The sequence below is a fragment of the Petaurus breviceps genome, unplaced genomic scaffold, assembly GCF_028583685.1.
Source record: "Petaurus breviceps papuanus isolate PSGF00001 unplaced genomic scaffold, PetGlider_PUasm1.0 175, whole genome shotgun sequence".
NCBI classification, from domain to species: Eukaryota; Metazoa; Chordata; class Mammalia; order Diprotodontia; family Petauridae; genus Petaurus; species Petaurus breviceps.
The window spans coordinates 11,374,399-11,394,566 of NW_027185764.1; the positions used below are offsets into that span (position 1 = coordinate 11,374,399).

General features: G+C 38.8%; 1 protein-coding gene across 1 annotated transcript in view; it reads right to left on the bottom strand.

The window, feature by feature from the left end:
* Window positions 1-17,810, bottom strand: part of LOC138158660 (cytochrome P450 3A12-like) — a 60,574-nt gene extending 42,764 nt beyond the window's left edge. The window contains exon 1 of the mRNA XM_069084767.1: window positions 17,648-17,810. Within this exon, the coding sequence (XP_068940868.1) occupies window positions 17,648-17,718 (71 nt within the window). The 5' untranslated portion in view covers window positions 17,719-17,810. The remainder of the gene's footprint in view (window positions 1-17,647) is intronic.
* Between the last annotated feature and the right edge of the window lie 2,358 nt (window positions 17,811-20,168).

Here is a 20,168-nt window from a genome sequence, read left to right on the forward strand (position 1 = left end):
GTGAACAAAAAAAAATGTACCTTTATTCAATAAGCAAATCACTGGGGAAGAACAGGATGATGTGCTCACTGCTGCAGCTCTGATTGGATGCAGCTCGGAGCGCGGCGTGCGTTTCACGGGGGGGAGGGGGAACGGTGCATACAGAGGGTACCGTAATGTAGCATGTAGAGCAGGGGATCACCTTCACTACAGTAGCAGTCTCAATAGGGCTTATTTTCGGGGGAGGGCTTATTTTAGAGGAATCTTACACAGTAAAGGGAGGGCTTATTTTCGGGATAGGTCTTATTATCAGGGAAACACGGTAGCTGCTCTAATCCCCTTCCCTGACACTGAAAACCCAGAGATTATCACCCCATCCAGTGTAAAATGCTGAAATAGTGGAAGCAACATCAGGCTTAGGAGTCCTAGAGGAAGGGCATGACTGAAGTTATACCAAGCCTGCAGGGAAGCCTGGGAGGCATTCCAATAAGCTCCATCTTAGCTGACCAGTGGGAGATCCCAAAAACCCAGGGGGTACAGCCAGCAAGTGCTAACACCAGAAGCCCAGGTGTGCCTTAGTACATTCAAGGATATCTGCAGACACCAATGCAGCAGGCCACCAGGTGCTGAGCCTGCCTGAGTTGTAGCCCAAGGGCACAGAGGCAGAAACCTGAAGGGGCCAGACCACCCCTCCCCCACACCTTACTCTGTGAGCCTCAGAGTAACCAAGGGGAAACATTGAGAGTCCTGGCCTTGGCATCAGGCCAGACACCCTGAAACTACCGTCCACAAAGTCAAGAACCAGGCCCCTATCTCCCAGCTTGAGGAGCATGGATCAGAGCTCTTTGTACCCTAGAAGAAGAAAACCACCTTAAAAGCAGAAAATAGGAAATAACAATGGGCTGGAAGTAACCAAAGGCAATTCAATCCTAATATTGTGAACAATAAGAATCACTTTCAGGAGATACCATCAACTCTATATCCACTCCTGAGACCATAAAAGGAAATATGAACAGGTCTGAAGCCCAAAAAGTATTCTTTTAAGAGCTCAAGAAAGATTTTAAAAGCCAAATTATAGAGGTTGAAAATAAATTGACCAATTCTTTTAAAATTACATTGGCCAAAATACAAAAAAAAAATTCTCATGGAAGAAAACAAAACCTTAAAAATTAAAATTTGTGAACTGGGACAGGAGGTTCAAAATTTAACTGGAGAAAATACCTCCCTAAAAATGAAGTCTGAACATATGGAAAAGGAGCTCCACAAACTAACCAAGGAAAATAATTCACTAAAAATTAGAATAGTCAAGTTGAAGCTAACGAGTCTATGACTCATCAATCAGCCAAACAAAACACAAAGATTGAAAAATTAGAAGAAAGTGTAAAATATCTCATTGGAAAAACAACTGACTTGGAAAACAGATCCAGGAGAGATAATCTAAGAATTACGTGTATCCTGGAAAGCCATGATGAAAAAAATAGCCTGGACAACATCATCCAAGAAATTATCAAAGAAAATTGTCCTGAGGTCCTAGAATTAGAGGGTAGAATAATTATCAAAAGATTCACTGGACTCCTCCTGAAAGAGATCCCAAATTTAAACTCCAAGGAATGTTGTAGCCAAATTCCAGAATTATAAGGTCAAGGAGAAAATACTGCAAGCAGCCATAAAGAAACAATTCAAATATTATTGAACAACAATCAGGATCACACAGGACCTAGCAACTTCTACCTTAAAAGATCAGAAAGATTGAAATATGATATTTCATAAGGCAAAAGATCTTGGACTGCAAACAAGGATCAACTACCCAGCAAAACTTAGCATAGTCTTTCAGGCAAGGATGAAATAAGGGACTTCCAGACTTTCCTGATGAAAAAGCCAGAGCTCAATGGAAAATTCGATCTCCAAATACAAGACTCAAGAGAAGCATAAAAAGGTAAACAAAGAAAACACACACACACACTCACACACACACACACACACACAACTTGATAACTTCAATAAGAGCCAACTGTTTAAATCCCTATATTGGAAGCTGATACATGCCAATATTTAAATTTATATAATTATCACAACATTTAAAAGGCATATACATAGATAGAGTGTGTGGGTATAAATAAACTAATCTGATATAAAAAAACCTTATTAAGGGGTGCAAAGGGATTGTAATGGGAGGAAAGGAAAGGAGGAGGCAGAAAGGGGGAAATTATGCCACGTGAAGAGGCATAAAAACATACTATAATAGAGGGAAAGAAGGGAGGAAGATGAATATTATACAAACTTTACTCTTACTGGTTTTGGTTCAAGGAAGCATTAACATAATCAGTTAAGTTTAGGATTCTAACATGAAAAGCCACAAAAACTCATACTAGAGGGAAGGGAGGGAAGGACAGGAGCACTGTATGAAATTTATTCTCATCTGTTTGGGTTAAAGGAGCAAATAACATACTCCATTAAGTATAAAAATCTATTGTGCCCTACAGGCAGTAGGAGGGGAAAGGAGGGGGAAAATGGAGGGGGGGTGATTAGAAGGAAGGGAAATAGTAGTAAGGAGGAAAAGTAGGTAAAGGGAGGGAGGCGCATAGGGAGAAAATATTGAGGGAGGCAGCAGTCAAAAGGAAAACTCTTAAGGTGGGGAAGGGAGAAGGAAGAAGGGGTAAATAAAAGCATAAACAGGGGAGGGAATAGGATGGAAGGAAAGACACAGATAGTAATCATAACTGTGAATATGAATGGGAGGAACTCTCCCATAAAACAGAGATGGATAGCAGAATGAATTAAAAACCACAAACTTACAACATGCTGTCTACCAGAAACACATTTGAAACAAGGGGATGAACCCATGGTAAAGGTAAAAGGCTAAAGGAGAATATATTATTCAGCTAAAGTAAAAAAATGCAGGGGTAGCAATCCTTATCTCAGATAAACAAAAGCAAAAATAGATCTAAATAAAAGAGATAAGGAAGGAAACTGCATCCTGCTAAAAGGCACCATAGAGAATGAAGCAATATTATTACTTAACGTATATGCATCAAGCAGTGTAGCAGCCAAATTCCTAGAGAAGAAGTTAAGGAAATTAGAGGAAGAAATAGATAGCAAAACTATACTAGTGGGGGACCTCAATCTCCCCCTCTCTGAACTTGATGAATCTAACCTCAAAATAAACAAGAAAAAAGTTAAGGAGTTGAATAGAATTTTAGAGAAGGTAGATATGATAGACCTCTGGAGAAAATTGAATGGGGATCAAAAGGAATACACCTTCTCAGCAGTACATTTCACATACACAAAAATTGACCATGTACTAGGGCATAAAACTTGACAATTCAGTGCAGAAAGGCAGAAATATTAAATGCATCCTTCTTGGATCATGAAGCAATTAAAATTATATGTAATAAAGGGCCATGGAAAGATAGACTAAAAATTAATTGGACACTAGTTAATTTAATCCTAAAGAATGAGTGGGTCAAACAAGAAATTAGAGAAATAATCAGTAACTTCATTCAAGAGAATGACAATAATGAAACAACATACCAAAACTTGTGAGATGCAGCAAAAGCAGTTCTTAAGGGAAGTTTTGTATCTCTGAATACATACATGAATAAAATAGAGGAAATGGAGGTAAAAAAAATGGGCATGCAACTGAAAAAGCTAGAAAAAGAACAAATTGAAAATCCCCAATTAAATACTAAATTAGAAATACTGAAAACCAAAGGAGAGATTAATAAAATTGAAATTAAGAAACCTATTGAATTAATGAATAAAACTAAGCTGGTTTTATGAAAAAAAAAAAAGAATAAAATTGATAGACCTTTAGTCAATATGATAAGAAAAAAAGAAAAAGAAAACCAAATTATGAGTGTCAAAAATGAAAAGGGTGAATCTACTTTCAAAGAAGAGGAAATTAAAATCATAATTAGAAATTATTTTGCCCAATTGTATGCACATAAATTTGACAATCTTAGTGAAATGGATGAATATTTACAAAAATATAAGTTGCCTTGATTAACTGAAGAGGAATTAAATTACTTAAATAACCCCTTTTCAGAAAAAGAAATTGAACAAGCCACCAATGAACTCCCTAGGAAAAAATCACCAGATGGATTTACTAGTGAATTCTATGAAACATTTAAAGAACAATTAATTCCAAAACTTTATAAAGTATTTAGAAAAATTGGAGAAGAAGGAGCCCTGCCAAATTCTATTTATGACATAAATATGGTACTGATACCTAAAGCGGGAAGAGATAAAATGGAGAAAGAAAATTATAGACCAATTTCCCTCATGAATATAGATGCAAAAATTTTAAATAAAATATTAGCAAAAAGACTGCAGCAATTTATAATGAGAATAATACACTTTGATCATGTAAGATTTACTCCAGGAATGCAAGGATGGTTCAATATTAGGAAAATTATTAATATAATTTATCATATCAACAACAGAACTAGCAGAAACCATATGATTATCTCAATAGATGCAGAAAAAGCTTTTGACAAAATACAACATGCATTCCTATTAAAAACACTGGAAAGCATAGGAATAAATGGAGTCTTCCTTAAAACAATAGTTTCTATCTAAACCATCATTAAGTATTATATGTAATGGGAATAAACTAGAAGCATTTCCAATAAGACCAGAGCTGAAACAAGGATGTCCATTATCACCCCTCTGATTCAATTTGGTACTAGAAATCTTAGCAGTAACAATAAGAGAAGAAAAAGAAATTGAAGGAATCAAATTAGGCAAAGAAGAGAAAAAGCTATCACTCTTTGCAGAGGATATGATGATATACTTAGAGAATCCTAGAGAATCAAGTAAAAACTACTTGAGACAATAAAAAGTTTGGGAAAGTTGCAGGATATAAAATGAACCCACATAAATCCTTGGCATTCCTATATATTTCTAATGAAATCCAACAGCAAGAAATAGAAAGAGAAATTCCATTTAAAGTTAGTATAGACATTATAAAATATTTGGGAATTTACCTGCCAAAACAAACCCAGGACCTATATGAACACAATTATAAAACACTTCTCACACAAATAAAGTCAAATCTAACTAATTGGAAAAAAAAAACATCAGCTGCTCATGGCTAGGTCAAGCTAATATAATAAAAATGACAATTTTACCTAAATGATCAATCTACCAAATATTATTTTATAGAGCTAGAAAAAATAGAAACAAAATTCATATGGAAAAACAAAAGTTCCAGAATATCAAGGGAATTAATGAAAAGAAAAGCTAGGGAAGGTGGCTTAGCCATACCAGATTTTAATCTGTATTATAAAGCAGCAGTCATCAAAACTATTTGGTACTTGATGGGGATTAGGTACATGAAACACAGCAGTCAATGACTATTATTAATCTACTGTTTGATAAATCCAAAGACCCCAGTTTTGGGGATAAGAACTCACTATTTGACAAAAACTGCTGGGAAAACTGGAATATAGTATGGCAGAAACTTGACATAGACCAATATCTTACACCATATACCAAAATCAAGTCGAAATGGGTGCATGATCTAGGTATAAAGGGTGATACTATAAGAAATCTGGGAGAGCAAGGAATAGTTTACCTGTCAGATTTAAGAAGAAGGGAAGATTTTATGACCAAATAAGAGTTAGAGAGTATGATGAAATGCAAAATGGATAATTTTTATTACATTAAATTGAAAAGTTTCTGTACAAATAAAGTCAATATAACCAAGATTAAGAGGGAAGTGGAAAATCGGGAAATAATTTTCACAACCAGTGTCTCTCATAAAGGCCTCATTTCTAAAATATGCAGAGAATTGAGTCAAATCTATAAGAATACAAGTCACTCCCCAATTGATAAATGGTCAAAGGATATGAAGGCAGCTTTCAGAGGAGGAAATTAAAGATATCTATAAGCATATGAAAAAATGCTCTAAATCACTACTAATTAAAGAACATCTCTGAGGTACCACATCTCACTGGTCAGATTGGCTAAGATGACAAAACAGGAAAATGATAAATGCTGGAGAGGATGTGGAAAATTGGAACACTAATGCATTGTTGGTGGAGTTGTGAACTGATTAAACCATTATGGAGAGCGATCTGGAACTATGCCTAAAGGGCTATAAATAAGTGCAAACCCTTTGACCCAGCAATACCACTTCTAAGGTTATATCCCAAAGAGATCATAGAAGAGGGGAAAGAACTAGTATATACAAAAATATTTATAGCAGTTCTTTTTATGGAGGCAAAGAATTGGAAATCAAGGCGATGCCCATCAATTGGGGAATGGCTAAACAAGTTGCGATATATGTATGTAATGGAATACTATTATGCTATAAAAAATGAGGAGCAGACAGACTTCATAATAACCTGGAGGGACTTATATAAAGTGATGTTGAGTGAGAAGAGCAAAACCAAGAGAAATTTGTACACACTTACAGACACAATGTATATGTGATGACTAACTTTGATAGACTGGGTTCCTCTCAGCAATGTAAGGTTATAAGATAACTCCAAAAGGGACTCGTGATGGAAAGAGATATCCACATCCAGAGAAAGATTTACAGAGACTGGATGCAGACTGAAGCAAACTACTTGCTCTCTCTCTGTCTCTCTCTGTCTCTCTCTCTGTCTCTCTGTCTCTGTCTCTGTCTCTCTGTCTCTCTCTCTCTCTGTCTCTCTCTCTCTCTGTCTCTGTCTCTCTCTCTGTCTCTGTCTCTGTCTCTCTCTTTCTCTCTGTCTCTCTCTCTCTCTCTGTTTTGTTTCCTTTTTCTCATTGTTCACTCCACTGGTTATAATCCTTCTTTACAACCTGACTAATGTTTAATGTGAAGGTATTTGCAGATCCTATGTTTGATTGCATGCTGCCATTGGGTGGGGGGGCAGGGAAAGGGGAGGAGAAGGAGGGAGAGAAAAATTAAAACTCAAGGGATTGTGGAACTGAATGTTGTAAAATAAGAGTAAATTTTTTTTAAAAGAAAAAGAAAAAAATAAAAAGCAATTTTGAATTTTAAAGTATAAAATAATATTCAGCTCAAATAAATAGTCTCTGTATTTGTGTCAGGGTACAATTTCATTAATGATTGCAATTCAAGTAAAAATAATTGGGATTAAACTTCAACAAATTCCCAGATTTTTTCTTTCCTTTTTCAAATTCAGTTTTGATTTGTAGTCTTCTCTACAAGAAACCCACACCTATATTTAGGGAATTCAATCTGTATGTTGATACCTCTTCAAATACACTTGTTACCCAGCTCATCAACCTCCTCAACCCTCATGATTTGCACCTTCAGCATCAGTATTTCTTTTCTTTTTTAAAAAATTATTTATTTTTAGTTTTTAACATTCACTTCCACAAGAGTTTGAGATTTGGATTTTCTGTCTCACTCTCCCCTCCCCCTTCCACAAGATGGCAGTATAACATTCATATTAAACATATTTTCACATTAGTCATGATATATAGAAGAGTTAGAAATAATGGGAGGAACAACGAGGAAGAAGAAACAAAACAACAACAGCAAGAGCAAATAGTAGGCTTCCATCTACATTCTGACTCCACAGTTCTTTCTCTGGATGTGGACAACATTTTCCATCAATAGTCTTTTGTCTTAGTCTTAGATCCTTGCTTTACTGAGAAGGGCTAAGTCTGTCAAAGTTAGTCATTGCACAATGTGGCTGTTACTGTGTACAATGTTCTCCTCATTTCACTCTGCATCAGTTCATATAAGTCTTTCCAGGTTTTCCCGAAGTGTCCTTGCTCATCATTTGTTATACTGCAATGGTCTTTTCTAAATTGTCATCCTTCTAGATTTCTTCAGCATTTTACACTATTGACCACTCCCTCCTTCTTGCACTCTCCTGCCCAGATTTTCATGAAACTTTCTTCTTTCTTCTCCTACCAATCTAGCTGATACTTCTTGTTTTCCTTTACGAAATGATCATCCATGTCCCTTTGCCTATAAATAGGTAAAACTCAGATTTTATTTTGCACTGTTTTCTTTTTGTTCTGATTTCTCTCCCTCCCGCTCTCTCTGTCTCTCTCTCTTTCTCTGTGTGTGTGTGATTTCAACAGCTTTCATGGTACAGCCATCATCTCTGTGTAGATTACTCCAAGGCATACTCATCTAGCTCTTATTTCTCTCAAGACGTCATCTCTCACATGAGCTCTAGACCCATAACTGCCACTGACTTCTGGACATTTCCATAGGTCTATCAATCTAAACATTTGTCAAACTGGTGTAGTGGGTGGGGGTGGGGAGAGAGGATTGACTCAGAAAGACATAGGTTTGAATCCTGCCGTAGACACTTAGTTGTGTCTATCCTCAAGAAACAACTCAACTTCCTTGGTCCTCAGTTTCCTCATCTCTAAAAAAGGGGGGTTGGTCTAGATGACCTCTAACATCTCTTCTAGCTTTATATCTGTGATTCTATGATCTTTATGACTAACCTTACCTCCTCCCTCTTAACTTTCCTTTTTCTGCTGATAGAATCACCATTTTTCCAGTGACCTTAGTTCCCAAACTAGCAGTCATTCCTGACTCTCTCCTCATCCTCTCCACTGTCCTATATTCAATCAGCTGCAAAGATATGTCAATTTTTTCTTTACAACATCTTTCTTTTGCATCACTTCCTCCTCACCCACACTGTAACAACTCCAGGTCAGTCCCTCTCATTTGGACAACTCTATGACCCTTCTCATTGATCTCCACTAATAGACCTGGGGAACAGGTACTGGGGAAAGAACCCTAGATCTGGAGAGCGAGGACCTGGGTTCAAATGTCAACTCTGGTCCTTACTACCTGTGTGACCTTAAGCAAATCACTGAATCTCTCTGTACTGGAGTTTCCTTACCTATAAAACAAGATTCCTTTCAAGTAGGATTTGGTTCAGTTTTCTTTTATTCCTAAACCTAGCACAGTGCCTTGGCACATAGTAGATACTTAATTGATCTATTCTGAAATCTCTTTTACTCTACATCTATGAACTATGGAAGAATAGGTAGAAAGGGAGAAAGAGCACATTCCAAGTACTGGGAACAGTGTTAGAAAAGGCAGATACAGATAAGCACTGGGCACATTTGAGGACAAAGAGTAGTATGGAATAAAGCTGGAAAGGTAGGAGTATTTATGCTGGATTGTGTAGGACATTGAATACTAAGCAAAGGAGTTTGGACCTATTCCAGAAGTAGGAGGGCCAATGAAGATTTTTTGAGGAGAAGTGCCATAAAACAACATATTTATAAGGAAGACTTTTCTGGAAGAAGTATGAAGAATGGATGCAGTTAGGGACCAGAACTGAGAAGAACTCTATGGAGGTTATTACTGTCCAAATGAGTCATAATGAGAGATGGTCCCAGGTAGCGGCAGTGGGAACACAGAGGAAGGGATGGATGGATGGATGGATGGATGGATGGATGGATGGATGGATGAGGAAGAGGCAGAATGGACAAGACTTGGCAACTGATTGCATTTAAGAGGTGAGACAGAAAGATCAAAATTAACACAGTATCCTTAGACTCCTAGTTCTATTCCCAAACTTCATCTTCATCCCTATGCATCCACACCCACCCAGGCAGATAACCTCTCTTTCTGTTTTGTTGATCTCTAGGTCACCCAATATTAATTCCGTCATTTTTCTATTTCATTAAATTCCTGAAAATTACTATTTCCATCCATCATCTTTTTTCTTCCATTTCTCTTAGTAAAATATCTCCAGCTCCTTTCTTATTTCAGTTCAGTGATTTTTCCTTCATGTCTGATTCTCTGTGACCCTTTTAGGGAATTTCTTGGCAAAAGATAATGGATTGTTCTGCAATGTCCTTCTCCACCTCATTTTATAGATGAGGAAACTGAGGCAAACAGGGAGAAAGTGACTTGCCCAGGGTCACACAGCTGGTAAATGTCCAAGATCAGATTTAAATTCATGTCTTCCTGACTCCAGACCTGGCTCTCTATCCATTGAGCACCTTGCTGCCTCCTTGTCTGCTCTACAATGTTAGTTGAGTTCCTCTACTCCAAACAAAACAAAACCAAAGATCTTGATCTCAATAAATGGATAACATTCTACAGTGGAAAATGTACTTGCTCGTAAGCTAGAGAATCCAGCTTCAAATTTTACTTTTGATGCTTACTACTTATATGACATTGGACAAATCACTTAATTTCCCTGCCCTCTAGTTTCCTCAGATGTAAAATGAGAGATCATAGAAACTTAGGACAAGCGCTAGAAAGGACCTCAAAGTCCCCTTCATTTTAGAGATGAGGAAACTGAGGCACAGGAAGTTTACATGATTTGACTAGAGTCACACAGGTAGAAAACTTTGGGAGAGGGATTGAACCCCAGGCTTAATGTAGGGGGAGTCAGATGACCTATGAGGTCCCTCCTAGCTTCAGATCAATACACTGAAACCCATGGTTTCAGGTCTCCTCAAGAACTCATTCTGTTTGCTTTAAGAGTTCTTAATCTAGGATCTGCGAACTTAATTTTGTAAAATGTTTTGATAACTATGCTTCATATAACTGGTTTACTTTAGAAGCTTACATATTTGATTTTATGAATTTAAAAGCAACATTCTGAGAAGTGCTCACTATTTTGCCAAAAGGAATCATAAAAAGGTTAAAGACCCCTGCATTAGTTATTCCCTCTATTTCTTGCATCTTCAATCCCTATGTCTCCACTAGCTTCAAAATCCTTCTATCAATAAAACTAGACATTTATGCTGTCCTTTTAAAGTCTGCTGAGCACTTTACATATATTATCTAAATGTGCTCAATTTTCTGATATCCTAAAACAAACTTCTTTTAATGCTGCTAACCCTCTGAACCACCACACCCTCTCTCACTTCTCTGATTGCCAGTCTGCTTACTTACTCTCTTCCTGATGTCCTGCCCATACCAACAACCTCAGCTATCACATCCAAGCTCAGTGATGGCAAAAACAGAATGAGAATTCCCATCTCCTGACTCTGATTAGTGTTTTTTTCCTGTAACACAGGATGCTTTAACTCCTCTCTCTGAGAACAAGGTTGACCTCACTAACTAAAAGACCTTTTTTTTTTTTTAATTCCTTGTTATGTTTTAATCTTTCTGCAGCGTTTGGCACTGTTACCTCTTTCTTGAAATGCTCAATTGTCTTGACTTTCATTACACTTTTATTACTCTATCCCAATATGATTCTCAGTCCAACTAAACAAAGGTATCCCAAGTACATACTATGGACAAGGCACTCTGGCAGGGGAAAAGACCCTTAATAAAATAAATAAAATTCCCTGCCCTTAAGAAACTTTCATTTTCCTGGAGAGAAACAATCAATAAGCAAGTAAATAAAAAGTAATTTTCTTTATTTCTGAATGAACTTCCTGTCTCCACTGCTTTCTCTCCTCTTTGTGCATAATGACCTCACCTGCCCTTATGACTTCAGTTCTATAGGATCATATGGTTGAAGTATCTATATGGCAACAGTGGTTGGAACACTAAACCTAGAATCAGGGAGACCCTGTTCAAATCCTGCCTCAGAAACTAAGTTACCCTGGTTGTGTCACTTAACCTCTATTTTCCTCAATTTCCTCAACTGTAAAATGGGCATAATGATAACACCTGACTCCCAGGGTTGCTCTGAAGATTAAATGAGATCATATTTGTCAAGCACTTAGCACAGTGCCTGGCACATAGTTTGGTGTGGGACAGCAGGTAGAGGAAGATTAGTTTGTGTTTTGTTAGTGCAGTAGTTAGGTAGAGATGTTCAATGCTGTTCATTAATCATTTTTCAGTTTTGTCTTACTCTTCATGACTCCATTTGGCAAAGATACTGGAGTGACTTGCCTTTTCCTTTTCTGCCTTGTTTTACAGATGAGGCTATGTCCATGCTCACACAGCTAGTCATTGTCTGAAGCTAGATTTGATCTCAGGTCCTCCTGACTCCAGGCCCAGTGCTCTATCTACTGCACCACCTGGCTGAGCATGAGATAGCAAATCTAGAACTAGAGATAAGGGCTAGGGAAATTGGGAATTCATTCATGTACATAAGGGATTGCATGGCAAAAATATATGCTTAAGGGGGGGGGCAGAGTCAAGATGGCAGGGTAGAAACAGGACCTCCATCTCACCAATTACAATCCATTTAAAAGGGGACTCTGAACAGACTTTGGAGATACAGAACCCACAAAAAAACACAGAGGAGGTAACCTCCTACTGAGGACAGCCCAGCAGGCTGGCAGGAATCAGCCAGTGTAGCACTCTGGGAGCCCAGCCCAGCCCCATACTGAGGTCAGGGCAGGCCTGACCAACCACCGGCCAGAGGAACTCCACATCAGCAGCAGCTGTGGCCTTTTCCAGATTTATCAACACATAGATGTGAAGGACAAAGTGAGAGGTCAGTGCAGTCTGGACTTTGGGACCAGTAGTTGGGAGAGTTTTGGCTTTTGCCCCAAGGGCAAGAAGCTGCTGAGACTCCTTGGTGTAGCTGGTGCCAAGTTACAGCTTCAGCTCCTGGACTGCATACTGTAGGGGAACCAAGCAACCAGTCTGAGGGATAACCGCTCTTGCTTTAACCTGCTTGGATCTGGATGGCAGTCTAGGGTGGAGATCCTGGGTTGTGTGACCAGCTTGCCAGAGTGTGTGGAGGCTTCAGAGAGGGCACTCAACTAATACCTCTGGCAGCTGAGAAAACCCCAGCATTTGGGAAGAAAGCTCCCCTGACTGGTGGCAGAGTCCTACTGTGTCAAAAAGCCTAAAAGTCAAGTAACTGAGTGGCAACATGACCAGGCAAAGAAAACAAAGCAAATGGAAGAATCCAACATTAGACTCCTATTTTGGGGACAAAAAGGAGCAAAGCATGGAACAGGAGGAAGACAGTGACATCAGAACTCCTGCACCAAAAGCTTCAAAGGAAAATACGAGCTGGTTACAGTCCATAGAGGACCTTAAGAAGCAGATAAGAGAAGTGGAAGAAAAATTGGGAAGAGAAATGAGAATGATGCAAGAAAATTACGAAATGAGAGTCAGCAGCCTGACTGAGGAAAATCACACCTTAGAAAATAGACTAACTCAAATGGCAAAAGAGGCTCAAAAAGGCAATGAGGAAAGGAATGCCTTAAAACTCCGAATTTGCCCGATGAAAAAAGAATCTCAAAAGCTCAATGAGAAGAATCATTCCCTCAGATTTAAAATGGAGCAAAGGGAAGCGAGTGACTTTATGAGAAATCAAGATGATTTTAAACAGATCCAAATAAATGAAAGAATAGAAGGCAACAAGGGGTGGCCAGGTAGCACAGCAAGTAAGATCACTGGCCCCAGTGCCGGGATGACCTGGGGAGCAAATCCGGACTCAGACACTTAGCACCCACCTAGAAACACCTGGCTGTGTAACCTTGAGCAAGTTACTTAAGCCCAACTGCTTAAAAAAAAAAAGAATAGAAGGCAACATGAAATATCTCATGGGAAAAACCACTGATCTGGAAAACAGATCCAGGAGAGACAATTTAAAATTCTTGGACTACCTGAAAGCCATGACCAAAGAAAGAACCTAGAAATCATCCTCTAATAAATTCTCAAGGAAAATTGCCTTGATGTTTTAGAACCAGAGGGCAAAATTGAGGTTGAAAGAATCCTCCGATCACCTCCTGAAAAAGATCCCAGAAAGAAAACTCCTAGGAATATTATAGCCAGGTTCTGGAATTCCCAGATCAAGGAGAGAATATTACAAGCAGCCAGAAAGAAACAATTTGAATATTGTGGAAACACAATCAGGATAATACAGGACCTGGCAGCTTCTATACTGAGGGATCTTATGGCCTGGAATATGATATTCTAGAGGGCAAAGGAGCTGGGATTAAAACCAAGAATCACCTACCCAGCAAAACTGAGTATCATATTTCAGGGGGAAATATAGTCATTCAGTGGAATAGAGGACTTTCAAGCATTCTTGATGAAAAAACCAGAGTTGAATAGAAAAATTGACATTCAGATACAAGAAGGAAGAGAAGCTTGAGAAGGTAAATAGGGAAATCACCAGCCTCTTATCAAAGGAACTATTAAATATTTACATTCCTACATGGAAAAATGATAATTGTAACTTATGAAACTTTTCTCAGTATGAAAAGAGTTGAAGGGAATAGTAAAATAGTAAAAAAAAAATTTAAAAAATATATATACACATACACACATATATATGTGTCCACATCAGAGGGTATACGGGCATATGAATACATATGTGAATGTGTGTATATATGTTTACATGTATACATAGATAGAGAGTACAGGACCAATTTAACAGGAAGGGATGATACTTAGAAGGTGAAATTAAGAAGTGAAAGAGGAACATAATGAGAGGAGATGGAGAGAGACAGAATGGGGTAAACTATCTCATATAGAAGAGACAAGCGAAAATGATTACAATGGAGGGGAAGAATAGGAAAGCAAAACAAATGGGTCAACCTTATTCTCACTGAAACTGGCTTGGGGAGGGAATGACATACACACTAAATAGGGTATCTCACCCTACTGGAGAGTAGGGGGGAAGGGGATGAGAGGGGGGATGATGGAAGGGAGGGCAGGCTGGGGAGGAGGGAAATTGGAAGCATTCACTTTTGAAAAGGGACGGGATCAAAGTAGAGAATAAAACAAGTGGGTGGTGGGATAGAAGGGAGGGAAATATATCAGTCTTTTACAATATATGTACTATGTTAATGTTTTGCATTAGCTACACATGTGAAACCTATATTGAACTGCTTATCTTCCCAATAAGGGTGGGTGACAAGGGAGGAAGGGAATGAATCTGGAATTCAAAGTTTTAAAATCAAATGTTTAAAATTATATATATATATATATGATATTATTAATACTATTTTACATGTAATTGGGAAATGAGATATACAGGCACTGGGGCATAGAGATCCACCATGCCCTACTGGAAAAGTTGAAGGGGGTATGGGAGAAGATATGAGAGAAGGCAGATTGGAGGAGGGGATATCCTGTGGGACTGCTATTTTGGGGTGGTGGGTAGGGAAAAACAGGGAGAAAATTTGTAACTCAAAATCTGGTGGAAATTAATGATATAAATCATTAATAAGGCATTTGAAAATGAAAAAAAATATGCTTAATAAGTGCTTTTTTCCTTCCTTCATAGATCTAGACCTGGAAGGGACTTCAGAGGTTCTCCTATACCTACTCCCAAATTTTATAGGTAAGGAAACTGATACCCAAGAAAATGAAGAGATCTGCCCAAGATCAAACAGCTAGTAAACATAAGAGGTTGGATATGGAGTCTTTTGATTCGGGGATCAAGATCTCTTGCCACTGTGCCCTCATGCACCTTTCCTGCATGGTTAAATTCCCAGCTTCTCTAGCCCTTATGTCCAGTCCTGAATTGGCTATGGTGACCCTGGGCAAGTCACTTAACCTTGTTTACCTCAGTTTCATCATCTGTAAAATGAACTGGAGAAAGATATTACAAATCATTCCAGTATCTTTGCCAAGAAAATCCCAAACATGATCCTAAATAGTTGGGCACAACGTAAAATGATTGAACAACATCAAAAAAACAAACTCTAACAAACTACTCCATCAACAAAACACAAACCAATCTTTCTCTCCCTACTATCTCACCCCAACCAGCCCTTGCTTAGCCCTCCATTCCTCCTATTTCTGCTTATGGCATCAGCATTCTCACACCTAGTCTGGAAACCTTGGTCTTCTCTTCCCTCCATCCCACCCACCCGCCATCCTTTCAACTAAATCTAGCCCTTTTCCATTGCCACTCTATTTAGTTTTACATAGGAGAGAATTACACCTAAATCCCTTTTTTTCTCTTATCCCCCAAAGCTTTCTTCTGGCCCCAGGCCAGTGAAATCACAGCTTGTTTAAATTAAATATTAAAGCATGAAGAGATGTTACTAAAAGCACGTGTTCTATCTGTCCCACAGGAAAACAAATTTCCATAGGCTTTTACTAGCAGAATTGAGGTGCTCAAAGACAACTGAATGGGGAATACTGGCCCTCTCACTAAGGGTCATAATCTTAGCTTAAACCTTAGGAGTCATCTGGTCCAATCTCTTTATTTTACCTCTTTGAAGCCCATAAATGACTTCACCAAGGTCACAGAGCAAGTGACAGATTGAGGATTTTAACTTGGATCTTCTGACTTCAAATCCAGGGTTCTCTCCACAAAGGCACCTATTTTCTTGAAGTTCTTTCCTCACAACCACGAAATTGCAAGATTTGTAGGGCAATTATTGTTACCATCCCTCTCTCACAGAGGAAGAAACTGAGGCTCAGAGAACTAAAGTCACTTGCCCAGTGTTGGTCAATGTCAGAGCTAGAAATCTGAACTCATCTGACTCCAATTTTAATGCCCTGACACCAAACCAGAGGCTCCCAGATCCAGTCCCCCATTACCCATCAGGGGTTACCCCACCTCTGCCCCTTAATCCTTCCTACTTGACCTTCAGTGAAAATACTTGGCCTCACTATTAGACTTGTTTTTCAAACATTCATTTATTTTAAATTTTGAGTTCCACATTTTATCCCTCATGCCAACCCCACCCTGACCCATTGAGAAGGCAAGCAATATGATACCCATCATACATATGAATCATACAAAACATGTTTCCATAATAGCCATGTTATTGACCATGGGGCTTTGGGCTCCTTGTGAGCAGGAACTTTTTGTGTATCCCTAGCACCTGGCACAGTGCCTAATACATAGCATATGCCTGATAATAATCACAGTTTTTTAATTGACTGATGTCTTCCTTCCCACACCGAAGATAGACAGTTCACAAGTCTTACAATCTAAAGGTCCCTAAGGATCAGTTTTTAGATGGTGGAGCCAGCATAGTCCAGGGGAGAGAACTCTGATTCTAAACCTGGAGGGATGAATTCAAATCCAGCCTCTGCCACTTATTACTGATCTGACCTTGGCTAAATCTTTAACCTTTCTGGGCTTCAGTTTCCTTGGTGGTAAAAATGAGAGAGTCAGACTAGACAACCAAAGGTCCATTCCATGTCTAGTATAAAAAAGAGGGCACTGGACTTGGAGACAAAGAATATGTGACTTCACTTCTGCCCTAAGACATTTATAAGCTATGTGGTCCTGGGTAAGCCCTTTAACTTCTTTGGGTCTCAGTTTCCTCAATGGTTAAAGTGAGGGAGTTGGACTACATAACTGAAGGTCCCTTCCATCTCCAGCATAAGAACAGGACACTGGATTTGGAGGCAAGAATACATGGGTTCACATTCTATGTTGTCCAGGACAAGTCTCTTAATCTCTCTGGGTCTCAGTTTCCTTGTCTGTAAAATGAGAGATTTGGAATCTATGACCCTTCCACATCTAAATCTATGATCCCATGGTCTAAAAAGAGGAAACAAAATCCAGATTTATTATGATGTAAATTCCCCCACTCTGCACTTCCTTATGCCTTTCTGTGAGAGAGAACTGGAGCTTGTCTTCCTCTCCTTTCTTTTCTGCCTTCCTTCCCTCCCTCCATCCAACACATTTCTTTCAGTGTCAAGTGCTAATTCCCAAATGGTAGAGTGCTAATACTTGGGAGAGGCAGGAAGCCTGATCGATTTAGAACACAATGTGCTCTCTCTCACACAGGACAACAAACTCCCAAGCTCTGGATGGCTCAGTTTAGTCACTTTCTTAAAACCAACCCAAACCCCAGAACAGAAATAAAGGGAGACTAGACTTACAACATCAACAGAGTGCCAAAAGCCACTAGTAAAGTCCAGGTTTCCATGGATAGACTGGCAAGGAACTCCATGCCTCTGATTTCTGACAAAGGCTCAAAGGCTTCTGCTGCTGCTGGGGAAGGAGGGCAGGCTTGATCTAGAAATACTTCTCTATGGGTGTGTCTGATTTTTGCTGTTGGTCACATGGTGTCATCCCTGATGTTTCCTGAATTTATTGATTTTTCACAACCTTTGCCTCCAAAAGGAAAGATAAGACTTTTTCCCCCGTGTTAACCCAGCACTGGTAGATTTAACAGTGAAAGTGACTTCAGAGGGGACTTTCACTTTATTGATGAGAAACAAGTCTAGGTTAGGTGACTTGTCCAAAGTTATAGAACTAGAAAGTGGCAGAGGTAGGATTTGAGCCTCTAGTCCTCTAGCTCCAAATCCAGGACTCTTTCCATTACGTCCTAAAACATGTGTTTTCTTTTGGAAGCTCTAGGGTACTTTCTGTAACCCTGGAATTATCCTTGCCTTGTCTTATGGAAGAGGTAGACCCAGTTCCCCTAAACCCTCTCCACTTTCAACACTGTCCCTAGAATGTCTGTCTGCTCCTGATATTATCACCCAGGCTTCAAAGGACCTCAAGGACCTCAGGGTCAGTCAGTGGGGTTTCTAAATGCAGCCCACAGAGCTGGAACCGTAAGTACCTTGGAAAACACAAGATGATGACTTCTACTAGCCAAATGTGGTCTCTGCATTTCTAGGTTAGTCAATCAGGAGCCAAAGGGGAGGGGGGGAAGAAAGGCTGAGTGTGTATATATATTGACTCTTTCTATTTTTGCAAAAATGGAAAATTTTAAAGTAGAGATGCCAGTTTTTAAAGTGAAGACTTAGTGGCAACACCTGCAGTTATAGTCACCAATACATCTGGTAGACTGACTGTGATAGAAGGAAGATTACCGTGTTTCCCCGATAATAAGACACTGTATTATTATATTTTTTTTTGGACAGAAAAACACCAGAGGGCTTATTTTCAGGGGAGGGCTTATTTTAATAAACATTAACAGCAATTTTAATAAACAGGTAAATGTGAACAAAAAAATGTACCTTTATTCAATAAGCAAATCACTGGGGAAGAACAGGATAACGCGCTCACTGCTGCAGCTCTGATTGGATGCAGCTCGGAGCGCGGCGTGCGTTTCACCGGGGGGGGGGGTGAACGGTGCATACAGAGGGTACCATAATGTAGCATGTAGCGCAGGGGATCACCTTCACTACAGTAGCAATCTCAATAGGGCTTATTTTTGGGGGAGGGCTTATTTTAGAGGAATCTTACACAGTAAGGGGAGGGCTTATTTTCGGTATAGGTCTTATTTTCGGGGAAACGGTATTTTTTCATGCAAAACATTTCTGTGTTAGCTATGTCACAGAATAAAACAAAAACCAAAAAACCTAGAACAGTAAAGAGAATGAAAAAGTGTGCCTCAGTCTGCATGCCAAGTTCTTCAGTTCTCTCTCTGAAAGTAGATAAAAATTGGGGCAGCTAGGTGGCGCAGTGAATAGAACACTGGTCCTGGAGTCAGGAGGAACTGAGTTCAAATCCAGTCTCAAAAAAAAGGGGTTAAGCACTTACAAGCTGTGTGACCTTGGTCAAGTCACTGAACCCCAATTGCCCTGCCTTCCCCCTCAAAAAAAAAGCAGATAAAATTCTTCTTCCTGTATCCTCTGTATCTCTTGTATCCTTGCTTTGATCAGAGCAGCTAAGTCTTTTATAGTTTATCATTCTTACAATATTGCTATTACTGTGCACAATGTTCTTGTTCTGTTCACTTCACTTTGCATCAGTTCATATAAGTCTTAACAACAACCCAGTTTTTCTGAAATCATCCTGTTTGCTATTTCTTATAGCACAATAGTATTTTGTCACAATGACACACCACAATTTGTTCAGTCACTCCCCAATTGATGGGCATCCTTTTGTTTTTCAATTTTTGCCTCTATGAAAAGATCTGCTATAAATATTTTGGTATAAATAGGTCATTTTAACTTTTCTTTGGTATCTTTAAGATATAGACCTAGTAGTAGAGTTGCTAGGTCAAAGGGTATGTACAGTTTTATAGCCTTTTGGGCATAGTCCAAATTGGTTTCCAGAATGACTGACTTAGTTTTCAAGTCCAACAACCTTGCATCTGTTCCATTGTTTTACATCGCCTCCAGAATTTGTCATTTTCCTTTTCTATCATATTAGTCAATCTGATAGGTGTGAAGTGGTACCTCAGAGCTGTTTTCATTTGCATTTCTCTAATCAGTAGTGATTTGGAGCTTTTTACACATGACTATTGATAGCTTTGATTTCTTTTTCTGAAAACTACCTCTTCATATCCTTTAACTATTTATCAACAGGTCAATGATTCTGATTTTTATAAATTTGACTCAGTTCCCTTATAAATTTATAAATTTGACAGATGGGACCCTTATCAGAGAAATTTTCTGTAAAACTTCCCCCAGTTTTCTATTTTCCTTCTAATTTTGCCTGCAT